At 44.5% G+C, this 13,065-nt stretch overlaps 1 protein-coding gene across 3 annotated transcripts in view; it reads left to right on the top strand.

Annotated features, from left to right (window-relative positions):
* Nucleotides 1–13,065, top strand: part of LRP2 (LDL receptor related protein 2) — a 187,660-nt gene that overhangs the window by 132,679 nt on the left and 41,916 nt on the right. For all 3 annotated transcript variants that reach the window (XM_034785710.1, XM_034785709.1, XM_034785708.1), the window contains 7 exons: nucleotides 4,313–4,608; nucleotides 5,245–5,761; nucleotides 7,147–7,299; nucleotides 7,571–7,741; nucleotides 9,455–9,678; nucleotides 10,145–10,322; nucleotides 11,357–11,553. In XM_034785710.1, the coding sequence (XP_034641601.1) occupies nucleotides 4,313–4,608; nucleotides 5,245–5,761; nucleotides 7,147–7,299; nucleotides 7,571–7,741; nucleotides 9,455–9,678; nucleotides 10,145–10,322; nucleotides 11,357–11,553 (1,736 nt within the window). The remainder of the gene's footprint in view (nucleotides 1–4,312; nucleotides 4,609–5,244; nucleotides 5,762–7,146; nucleotides 7,300–7,570; nucleotides 7,742–9,454; nucleotides 9,679–10,144; nucleotides 10,323–11,356; nucleotides 11,554–13,065) is intronic.

Raw genomic sequence — 13,065 nt, 5'->3', positions numbered from 1 at the left:
ACCCACCCCCAACCGTGTTCACTGGTGGTGGCATCAGTGAACGCACGAGAGCGCCACGGCCAGCAGTCTGCAGCGCCTAAATCAAAAGAGGCTAAGCGGCTCGATTTGTTTGGCCGTAAGGTTTACTCAGCCGGAGGGCTGCAACTTAGAGCGGCGAACCAACAGGTGCTACTGAACCGCTACAATTTTAACTCCTGGAACTCTATGGGGAAGTTTAAGGAGTTGATTCCCCAAGAGTCCAGGGAAGAATTTGGAGCCATGGTAGAGGAGGGTAAGAAGGTGGCTCAGACCTCCTTGCAGGCCTCCTTGGACATAGCAGACTCGGCTGCAAGGACCCTGGCTTCGGGTATCGCTATGCGGAGGATCTCCTGGCTTCAAGTTTCGGGTTTGCCTCCGGAGCTGCAGCAAACCCTACAGGATCTGCCCTTTGAGGGACATGGATTGTTCTCGGACAAGACGGACTCTCGCCTGCAGAGCCTCAAGGACTCGAGAACAATCATGCGCTCCCTGGGGATGCATGTTGCGGGCCCTCAGCGCAGACCTTTTAGGCCGCAGCCTCAGCGCTTCTACCCCCCCCCCCCGCCTCGTCAGAGACAAGACTCGGCCCGGAGGTGAGGGCGAGGTGGTAGGAGAAGGTGGACCGGCCCTCAACCCGGCCAGAACCAGGGGCCACCTAGACCACCTTCAGGCCCCAGACAGAACTTTTGAAGGTGCGGTCGAGGACGGCGCCCCAGTCATCCCCCAGGATCCAGCCCCCTCCTTTCGGGATCGTCTCTCCCACTTCCACCGTGCTTGGTCCCTTATAACTTCGGACCGTTGGGTCCTCCGCACGGTGGAGAGGGGATACGCTATCCAGTTTTCTTCTATCCCCCCTCCCACCCCCCTTCCCTGTCCCTCTTCAGGGACCCTTCTCACGAGCAACTTCTTATACAGGAGGTTTCTACGCTCCTGGCCATGGGGGCCATAGAGGAGGTTCCGATAGAGTTAAGGAGCAGGGGATTTTATTCCCGTTACTTCCTGATCCCCAAGTCCAAAGGAGGTCTACGGCCCATCTTGGACTTGCGCGGACTCAACAAATTCGTAGTAAAGTTGAAGTTCCGCATGGTCTCTTTGGGGGCCATTATCCCTTCCCTCGATCCTGGAGACTGGTTCGCCGCCCTCGACATGAAAGACGCATACTTTCACATCTCAATTTACCCACCTCACAGACGCTTCCTGCGATTCGTGGTAAACACAGTGCACTACCAATTTGCAGTCCTTCCCTTCGGCCTATCCTCGGCCCCAAGAGTGTTCACGAAATGTATGGCTGTCGTGGCAGCGTACCTTCGTCGGCAAGGGATACAGGTGTTCCCGTACCTAGACGACTGGCTGGTACGCGGTCGCACCAAAGAGCAAGTTCAAGCTCACGTCCACAAGATAGTGCACACATTCAACGAGTTGGGCATCCTACTCAACAAGGGCAAATCCACTCTAGAACCTACCCAGAGAATAGATTTCATCGGCGCAGTTCTAGACTCCAGACGTGCACAAGCCATCCTGCCAGACAACCGCTTTGGCACCATCACGAGCCTCATTCAAGGGCTACAGGCCTTCCCAACTACCACGGTGAGGTCGTGCCTTACCCTGCTGGGTCACATGGCTTCCTGCACGTACGTAACCAGGCATGCCAGACTTCGGCTTCGCCCACTCCAGACCTGGGTGTCATCAATATACCGTCCACATCGGGACAACCTGAACATGGTGGTCACGGTCCCGAACTCGGTCCTGACCTCCCTCACCTGGTGGCTAGATCACAATGTGGTCTGCGAGGGGATGCCTTTTCACACCCCACAGCCCTCTCTGCACCTGGTCACAGACACTTCATCTCTGGGTTGGGGCGCCCATCTCAACGAACACCATACCCAGGGCCTGTGGACTGCACCCCAGTTATCCCTGCACATCAATGTTCGGGAACTGATGGCGGTGCGCCTGGCGTGCCAAGCATTTCTCAATCTCCTACGTGGCCGTTGTGTGTTAGTTCTCATCGACAACACCACGGCCATGTTTTACATCAACAAGCAAGGAGGAGCACGTTCGTCAATTCTATGCCAAGAGGCCATTCGCCTGTGGGACTTCTGCATCGCCCACTCAATCCATCTCACGGCATCCTTCCTCCCTGGAGTCCAGAACACTCTAGCGGACCGACTCAGCAGGTCCTTCCGGACGCACGAGTGGTCTATCCGTCCGGACATCATACGTTCCATCTTCCAGAGGTGGGGGTTTCCCCAGATAGACCTGTTTGCATCTCGAGACAACAGGAAGTGCCACGTGTTCTGCTCCCTACAAGGTCGAGCTCCGGGCTCCCTCTCGGATGCGTTTCTCCTTCCCTGGAAAGACCACCTGTTTTATGCCTTCCCTCCGTTTCCTCTGGTCCACAAGGTACTGCTCAAATTGCGCAGAGACCAGGCACAGGTAATCCTGATCACTCCAGCGTGGCCGAGACAACATTGGTACACCACACTGTTGGAACTCTCGGTTCAGACACCGATCCCGCTTCCATTATATCCGGATCTCATCTCCCAGGACCACGGCCGGCTGCGTCACCCCGACCTGCAATCACTCCACCTCACGGCGTGGCTGCTCCATGGTTCACCCAGGCAGAGCAGCAATGCTCGCACTCTGTCCAACAGATTCTGCTGAGCAGTAGGAAGCCCTCAACACGCACCGCGTACCTGGCCAAGTGGAAGCGGTTCTCCTGTTGGTGCGAACAACGAGCCACGTCCCCGTTGCAGGCACCCATTCCTCTCATTTTGGAATATCTCCTCTCCCTAAAACAGCAGGGGTTGGCGATATCTTCAATCAGAGTTCACCTGGCCGCTATATCGGCCTTTCACCCAAGGGAACTCGCGTCCTCGGTATTCTCTAACCCGATGGTCGTTAGATTCCTCAAGGGCTTAGACCGGATGTACCCACAACAACGTCAGCCCGTCCCGACGTGGGACCTCAACCTGGTTCTCTCCAAGCTCACAGGTCCTCCATTCGAGCCACTGGCCACCTGTTCACTTCTGTACCTATCCTGGAAGACAGCCTTCCTCGTAGCCATCACCTCAGCAAGGCGCGTTTCTGAACTCAGGGCGCTTACATCCGAGCCCCCTTATACAGTTTTCCATAAGGATAAAGTGCAGCTTCGTCCACATCCTGCCTTTCTCCCTAAGGTGGTTTCTCCATTTCATATCAACCAGGACATATTTCTCCCGGTCTTTTATCCCAAACCACATGCCACTCGCCAGGATCGTTTGCATTCCCTGGACGTACGAAGGGCCCTGGCCTTCTATATTGACCGCACAAAGCACTTTAGAAAGACGACGCAACTCTTCGTTGCAGTGGCCGACCGAATGAAAGGCTCACCGGTCTCCTCACAACGCCTATCCTCCTGGATTACGTCTTGCATCCGGACTTGCTATGACCTGGCAGGTGTCTCAGCACCGCACCTCACCGCTCACTCCACGAGGGCCCAAGCTTCCTCGACAGCTTTCCTGGCGCAAGTTCCGATCCAGGACATTTGTAGAGCGGCGGTTTGGTCATCAGTCCACACGTTTACAGCTCACTATGCACTAGTGCAGCAGTCCAGAGACGATGCTGCATTCGGGTCAGCAGTTTTGCACACAGCAATGTCTCACTCCGACCCCACCACCTAAGTTGGGCTTGGGAGTCACCTAATGGAATGGATATGAGCAAGCACTCGAAGAAGAAAAGACGGTTACTCACCGTTGTAACTGTTGTTCTTCGAGATGTGTTGCTCATATCCATTCCAAACCCGCCCCCCGTCCCCACTGTCGGAGTAGCCGGCAAGAAGGAACTGAGGGGGCGCCGGGTCGGCTGGGGTATATATTCAGCGCCATGAAGGCGCCACTCTAGGGGGCTCCACAGCCGACCCGCCGGTGTTGCTAGGGTAGAAAATCTTCCGACGATCGTGCACGCGGCGCGCGCACACCTAATGGAATGGATATGAGCAACACATCTCGAAGAACAACAGTTACAACGGTGAGTAACCGTCTTTTTTAAAACCTCTGGGATGCTTGAATATTTTAATATTACAACAGCCTACCGATGGCATTAAACCTGTACTTCTGGGCACAGTTACTTTTAATGGGAGGAGTCTCACTGGTTTCTTTAATAGCCGTACTTGCATGAATACATTTTGATTTCATTTGAACTATTCAACGGGGTACTGTTGAGAGTAAGGATTTGCATGACCAGGTGTGTATCTACCTCTCCGTCCATCCAACGGTCACTATCTTTATGTGTTTAACAACACCACCTTTCTTTCCAGGTGTGACAGGCGGAACGACTGTGGTGATAGCAGCGATGAGAGAGGGTGCATCTATCAGCCCTGCCAACAGCACCAGTTCACATGTCAAAATGGGCGCTGCATTTCAAAGGCATACGTCTGCGATGGGGATAATGATTGTGGGGATGAATCTGATGAGCTGGAACACCTCTGTAATACACCAGAAGCAACTTGCTCTCCCCATCATTTTAAATGTGACAATGGAAACTGCATTGAAATGGTTAAAATCTGCAATCGGCTGGATGATTGCTTTGATAATAGCGATGAAAAAGGATGCGGTACGTGTGGAGTGTTGGGGGTAGGGGATTAGGGTTATGATATTTTATTTTACATGTTTTAGACAATTTAAAAAAAATTAAATCAGCAGGTTAATTAAGATGATACATGTTCCATCTGGACTTGCCAATAAGATGTATGAAGAATGCATACATATATCGCACACTTATTAATTATTAAATCATGACACAATATGCTATCTTTTAAATATAGCACATCAATTCATATACTTAAGCCATCAAAATTAGCCAGTACTTGGTAAATAGAATGAATATATCACCACAGATTTTAGATATGAAAATATGCCAGATAAATAGTTATAACTATATATATGTATTCCTTTCTGAGAAATAATACTATTCTGCACTGACAGAATTTGGGGGCAGATCCGCCACTGGTGTAAATTATCATAGTCCCATTGACTTCAGTGGAGCATGATAATTTACACTGGGTGAGGATCTGCCCCTGGCAACTCAATTGTAGCCGCCCAAGATTTAGAATATTTTGGTATTTTTGGAACAAAAGTTGTTGTCCACTTGTCATGATGTTGACTCTTATGAATACTTTGGATAGGGGCTGCATTGTTTTCTGGGTAACTCAGTTGCTTGAATAACAATGTTTTTGTTTTTGTACCACAGGTATTAATGAATGTAATGACCCTTCAATCAGCGGATGTGATCATAATTGCACAGACACCCTGACTAGTTTCTATTGTTCTTGTCATAGTGGACATAGACTCATGTCCGATAAACGGACATGTGATGATATTGATGAATGCAATGAAACACCATCAGTATGTAGTCAGATTTGTGAGAACACTGCTGGCTCCTACATCTGTAAGTGCGCCCCAGGCTACATCCGTGAGCCTGATGGAAAAAGTTGCCGGCAAAATAGTAATATCTCCCCCTACCTTATTTTTAGCAACCGTTACTATCTGAGAAATCTCACAGCAGATGGCCAGTCTTACTCTCTCATTTTGCAAGGACTAAGAAATGTGGTGGCACTGGACTTTGACAGGGTGGAAAAGAGGTTGTACTGGATTGATGTGGGGAGGAAGGTCATTGAAAGAATGTTTCTAAATGGGACAAACAAGGAGACAGTAATAAGTGATGATGTGCCAAATGGGGAAGGTATTGCTGTGGACTGGGTTGGCAGGTAAGAAAATGTTTTTAGCTTTTCTGAGCTATTAAGGAAGTTATGCTTTTTTAATGTGAAAAATATGAGTTCAGAAACTTGTTTGGGACTGGTTTTCAACCCACATACCATACACCCAGTATAACAGTATCCTAATAATGTCAATGATAATTATTCATAATACTACTTAGGTCTTATAGGGTGCTTTATATTTTCAAAACGCTGTACAAACATTCACTAATTAATCCTCACAACAGCCATGTGAGATGGGTACATTGTGTTATTCCTGTTTTGGTGATGGGGAAGCCAGACCGAGAGAGGTTTAGCAAACACACACAGCAAGCTAGTTGCAGAGCATGATTAGAAAGTTTCTGGCTCCTAGCCCTATGCTCAGTTCTGCTAGCAACAAAACATGTTCTAGCCTGGGGTTCTTATAGTCAGAATGTGCAATAAAGGCACCATGGTAATGCAAAGACTTTTGAACATTTATGTTAATGGACCAAGTTTAATAATAGTAATAAGAATAAGAATAATTAATAGACGATCCACCTCTCTGATGTGATAGGAAACGTCTTGACTGGGAGGGATATATTAACCAAGCAAGCAAAGACAATTGATAAAACCTGAATTTTTATATTTAAAAATACTCTTATTAACCAGGGAAACCTCATTAATAGTGCCATTTGAGAACCAGATTTTTCTGGGTGTGCTGTGATGAATGATTCTTACAACAGAGGTCTTACCCAGAGTGTTACCCTGGTCTCCATAAGTGACAGTACTTTATAACCATGCATATTTTTTCACTCCTTTGGTTTGGTGAGAGCAGAGATCAAACTGCAGGGGAGGGAGGGAAAGATGGTGATTCTTATGGCAGCCCCACCCGCAACCCCACTCATGACCCAGGGCATCGTACGTCTCCCTTGCTGGCCCCTCTCCAGGCCATCTCCTTGTTGCCATTTCTTGGTAAGAGAAGAGGGGAGGAAAAGGAGCGGTAGTGACACCCTGTGCTGGCCATGTGCTGCAGGCAGCTGCCTGAGATGGGGGGTTTATTCCCCAGTTGACCAGCTACAGTTTTGAATTTGGCACCAGTGGCAGTAATTGGCCAGTGGTGCCAATGTCAGAGGAGCGGATATGGCAATGTGGCACATGGCTCGGGAAAGGTGGGAGTACAGCATATGGATTTGTATCTACCCAGTTTGAGCCCCGAGCAACAGTTGGCAACATTTGTCTTTTGTCATGTTGGCCACGTTGGAGGACTGAGAAGTATGTGGTCCTGATTAATTCTTCTTTCATTACAGTGGATTCATCATTACTCTACTCTAGAGAGAAAAAAGCTGTGAAATTAAAGTGAGGTGCTTTATTTTGTATAAAGCAGTGTGTAAAATATTCATTATAAAACATTTCAGGAAATTGTACTGGGTGGATGCATACAAAGACTGTCTCTATGTCGCTGAGCTTGATGGCAGATTCCGGAAAAAATTGGTGGATCGGTGTGTGGACTCCAACAACACCTTCTGCTTTCAGTATCCTAGAGCTATTGTCGTTCATCCAAAATATGGGTATGACATTTCCAGAGTGTTTTTCTTTCACCTAGCAGTTTGACAGTCTCATGCTGTTTGTGTGAAAGTCCATGCTAAGTTATCATTTTGCATCTGTTAGTAAGAATAATTACAGAATATTTGGATCATATCCTCCCATTCTGCAAAAATGCGCCAAAGGTGGGGGATGGGTTTTGTTTTAGTGCATGAGGTGTTATATTGCAAATGTACCTTCTAGAATTTGTCCCAGGATCTTTTCCTACAAAATTAACTATGGATGTTGTTTAAATAGGCAGGTTTATTGGACTGACTGGGCAGACCGAGCCTATGTTGGAAGAGTGGGCATGGATGGCAAGAACAAGACGGTGATTATCTCTACCAAGTTAGAGTGGCCCAATGGACTCACCATAGATTACACCAACGACAAGCTCTACTGGGCAGATGCCCATCTAAACTACATTGAGTACGTACATAGAGAAGAATAAAGCAACTGGGTAACTGTTCATACCAAATTTCAGTGGTAGCACTTTATTTTAAGAATTTTTTAACCCCTTCACTGCTGACAGTTTGTGCATGGATCAAGGCAACAAGTTTTTTTTTTTTTAAATGGAACATACTGAGATATTTTATGTCCTGTCGCAGTGCAGCTAGACAAATGACATATCCAATTAATCCATCAGAATTGAAAGGGTTAAATAATTCTAAATTAAAATGGAATCAGAAGTTAGATATAAAGGGGATGAAGAGGAAAGACTCCTTTCTTATTTGGATAAAATTAACTTTTGGGGGTTTTTTCCACTTGTTCTTTAGCAGCAGTTGGTGTTTTATAGCATATATTTGCTAGCTCCAATGATTATAATAAGGGACAGATTTTCAGTGGGTCTTCAGAACTTTGCAGCAGGGGGTTAGAATGTAAACCTTTTACTCACACTAGTGAGTAATTACATGAGTAGTCTCACTGGAATCTCAGGAAACTGTTCATGGAAGTAATTGTTCAGAAATTCAGAAAGAGGTTCACAGTCTGGGCTAGAATTTGCCAGTGCATCTTCATGTTGATGCAAAATCCAAACTGAGGCAGAACTGAATACGCAAATCATCATTTTAATCTGTAATTACCATTTTTTTGCCCACAGATCTGAGGACAGTTATAAGAAATGTATGTGCATACATTTGTAGAGTTCTGCTGAAAGTTTGGCCTTAATGTTCCCCTTATTAAAAGTTCACGACAATACTGCATGGAACCTGTGGCTTTGTTATGTTAATTTCCTACATTTGATACAAGTCTATAAAATGTCAAATAAATTTCTGCTGATGAAATTCTTAGACTTCAATTTCAACTCAAGTAATTAGCTCACTTTCTGATTCTTTTCAGGTATTTCCAAATTAGCACATCTAAAAAATCTCCTTTCTGTTTATTCTTTTAGCTCCTTTCCAAGTTTCCATGTTAAAATGAACCATTTTAGAAAAAAAAAATGTTTCCCATAATTTCCTGCTAGTGCCTGGTCATAACAAAAAGAGATAACCCATTAAAGATATTTTACTGTAACAGACACTGTGAAGTCACAAAGAATCAGTGTTTTTAGAGCAATATGAAAGTGAACAGTTATGTTAAAATTTTAACGTTTAGCATTTCTGTCAAAAATTTAGACTTGGAAGATTCTCCATTGGATTCATTTTTGCCAAGTTTCTTAATTGATTTGTTCATTAATCATAAAGTTGCTGTTCAGAGTTTCTAACTTAGCCTTCTTTGTTATTAATACAGTCAGAAAAAAAGTGTGAGAATTGCAGAAGATTTTTTCTATTAAAAATGTTGTTAAAGTAACATATAGCAGTCCTAGGATATTTAAAATTTAGGAAGAAAGGTGATATATTTTGCCAAGTAGCTTTCTGAATCATACAGCCATTTTCCTGCATGACAAGTAACCTATCATCTATGCACAAAACTTCATTGGACAGACAGATACATTTCTTAGGGGTGGCTTTGTATTTCCTTTTGCGCGTTTGGTCTGTTTCTATAACTAAAGTAAAACCTATTTAAACCTTATGTATCTCAAAGTGAACTAAACTATTTTGAAGCCACTGATGACCTGATCTGCTTGCTGTAAGAAGATACATTAAAGTCCTGAAGCTCTTGCAGCTTTGATCTCAGTGTTATGCATGCTTTTTGTTCATGTAGGTACTCTGACCTAGAGGGACACCATCGTCACACAGTATATGATGGGACTTTACCTCATCCGTTTGCAATTACAGTTTTTGAAGACACCATCTATTGGACTGATTGGAACACAAGAACTGTTGAGAAGGGAAATAAATATAATGGATCAGGCAGGACTGTTCTGGTGAACACCACACACAGGCCATTTGATATCCATGTCTACCATCCATACAGACAGCCAATTGGTGAGGAAACAGATTTAAAATTTAATGTGGATGTCTGGCCCTTATTAGGGCCTAACCCTGGTTCATGCCATGTATACATCTCCCATTGGTGTTACAAGGAGTTGAAGGTACTTGGTACCTCACAGGAGGCACACTCAGTTTCTTGAAGGATCGGGCCCTTAGTTAACCTACACAGGTGGTATTCAATTTGGCTATCTGATAAAGTAAGATAAATAGTGAGAGCAGAATCAGACCTGAAGTATGGATTTAAAGCCAGTTTCTAGGGTTTCAGGGTTCACTGTTCATACATCTTCAGTAAACTACAGTTGAGACTTTGGATTTTTCTGTCTGAGTGCCTGATTTTTTTGTTTGTTTGTTTTGATTTGGAAGAGATAATATCAATGCCTTCTGTGCAAAAGGAGACTATTGCAAGGTCTTTCTGTTTATGGGGGTGTGAAGTATAATGATTATTCTTCCATTTTACTAGTGAATAATCCTTGTGGTACCAACAATGGTGGCTGTTCCCATCTGTGTCTAATAAAAGTTGGAGGTCAGGGCTATTCTTGTGAATGTCCCGATAACTTCATGGTGGTACAACTTGGCAACATTGCACACTGCCTTCCAATGTGCTCCAGCACCCAGTTCCTCTGTGCAGACAGTGAAAGGTAAGTCCTTTGCTCAGTATCTTCTTTTAATATCTCTTTAAGGATAAAATTTATATCTAAGGCTAATTTACCTGGAAGGCTTGAAAGTATGTAGTAATTCTCCATGTTGTGGGTTCTGGGGTCTGGTAGTAAAGACAAGGCCAATTCCAGTCTGACTCCTGTGCTGGCAAAAATTTCCAGCAGAGTCCTCCTTTCTAGCTAATGGGATGAGCTCCTTATTAATGCCCTTGCTTTGTTGTATCACATGGCTAATCCAATAAGGACTGGGGTGTTAGTCATGCATTGCTCCAGAGGCCATTTCCCAGTGAATTCATGAAATATGAATCTGCTCCTATCTTTTCTACATGTATGTTTGTTTCTGCTGTTAACTGATTAAGTTATTCTGGTTGCCAATGGCCCATAGGGTTCATTCTGGCAGCAAGGGGTCAGCTGATGCAGTGGCACAGCCATGGCCCTTTTCCATGGCCACCCCTACGTGGCACGAGCCAGAACTGGGGGGACAGGCATAAGACCTGCTATCCTGGCTCTACACCACCAGCAGTCTTAGTGCTGCCTCACACTGGAGCACCCATTGCTTATGGATAGATCACTGTTAAAATTATGCACTTAATGGAATTCTCCATCTAAATTTCAGATCACTTATGGAAATGTATCTTGTTCTCTGTCTCTCTCAGCCTATCCAGCTAACATTTGGCTTGCCTAGGTGTCTGAATGATGAATCTCAAGAAAGCCCTGAGTGACAGTTTGCACAAAAATACTGCAAACTTGAGTCCACATTAATTTGCTGTGAGCCTGTTACAGAGGTTTCACCATCAACATCTGTTACTGGCAACACCATGTTGTGGTATATTTTGTTATCACGTGACAAATGGCCTCATGTCATGTAGAACTGAGGCTCAAGAAATATCTGAAGCCAAATGTTGCAAGATGATATGTCACTGGCAAAAGCTTGTCCACAATTGGTCCTTAAAGGGATGGCTGGACACCTGTAAAGTAATTGCTTCATCAAAGGAAATATTATTTTCTCTTTATAGGTGCATACCAATCTGGTGGAAATGTGACGGACAGAGAGATTGCAGGGATGGCTCTGATGAACCGCCGACTTGCCCACACCGATATTGTCGTGTTGGACAGTTCCAATGTAGTGATGGGAACTGCACTAGTCCCCATTTCTTGTGTAATGCTCTTCCAGATTGTCCTGACAGATCAGATGAAGATCATGTACTTTGTGGTAAATGTCAGATAATTATTCTTGGCACATGTGTAGCACTTCACATGTTCAAAACATTGTATAAACACTAACCATTTAATCCTCACAAGCTGCCCTAAGAGGTAGTTGAGAATCATGATCCGTATTTTACAGATGTTAGGCCTGATTTTTTGCTGCCTTGCACCTTACGTAGTCATTTGTCCCCGTGCAAAGTGATGGTAAAAAGGGTGTAAAATGCTACCAAATCAGAGTGGCAATGCTTTACACTCACTTTGCTTCACTTGCACTGGTGTAAGATACAAGGCAGCGTAAAATAGATCTCATTGTGTTTTGCTCAAAGCAACACCATGAAATTGAGCTTGTCTGCATGGTCCCACAGTCCAGACTTGGATGGTGTGAGTTGCAGCGTGCACTAACTAAAGCATGCAAACTAAAAGGTACCTAGTTTGTGTTAACATTTCAAACAGGACTAGGTTACTGCAAACTAAGTACCTTTTAGTTTGTGCTAGCAGGAGCTAGTGGGGCAGTTACCGCGCAACATCTTAAACAAACAACTCTATGTAGACAAACCCTGGGTGTCAGAGGCAAGATCAGAACTGAAGATTTTCTACCTCCCAGCTCAGTCCATCAGACCATGCTGCTTCTTACCATAATCTGCATCTTTAAACAATGAAAAAATTATTTCACATGAAAATTGCTCAAAATGCAATACACCCGGGCAGATGGTTTTGGAGAACTGAATGTGATGGAATTTTTTAAAAAATTGTAGGCATCTAATTATAATTGTGAGACAGCGTATTAACATTTTTTAAAACCCATCTTGTTTCATGTGCTTGTGTCTAATTAGAAAGCTAATTATTCTCCTCTTGTAAATAATATTATATTGGGAGTTGCAGTCTGAGCAGTGAGAATGGAAAAAAGGAAGCTGTTTAGTCATATAATTGATATTTTCACTGACTTCCATTAGCATATGATAGTATTTTCTGTAATGTCATCATAATGAAATGAAACCTCAATTTTACATGAATTTCAAACAGTCAAGCTCTTAAGTAAGGCACAGGGGAATATTAAATATGTAAGAAATTGACAGCTGCATAATGAGTTCATATATCTCTTTATTTTATTGGGTAGAATACAGATAATTTTGGCATATATCATACAGTTACATAAGGGGGAAAACTTGCTTTAGAAAAGCTGTGTGTTGAAGTTTGCAGAAATCATGCTATGTTCTCTCTTCCTGGAGAAAGGGATTAGTGTGTATGTAAAAAGGGCAGTGGGAGAGGTATCCAAACCATGTAGGCTGGAGATCAGTGGAAAGCCAAAGTGAACACCCCAGCTCACAGGCTAGCACTTAATGTGACTCCCACTCTGCAAACATCACAAGCCTCACCAGATCCCCACCACTGCTAACACTGACTTCTGCTCTGTGACTATGCATGAGTTCCCTCTGAGGAAGATAGATATTGTGGATCTAAAGTTAATGGTGCTCTGAGCAGCATTAACTTGTGCCGAGTGTCCTGGCATGCAGCATGC

Source organism: Trachemys scripta, chromosome 11, assembly GCF_013100865.1.
Source record: "Trachemys scripta elegans isolate TJP31775 chromosome 11, CAS_Tse_1.0, whole genome shotgun sequence".
In the NCBI taxonomy this organism is placed as follows: Eukaryota; Metazoa; Chordata; order Testudines; family Emydidae; genus Trachemys; species Trachemys scripta.
This window is presented reverse-complemented; position numbering and strand designations above follow the sequence as displayed.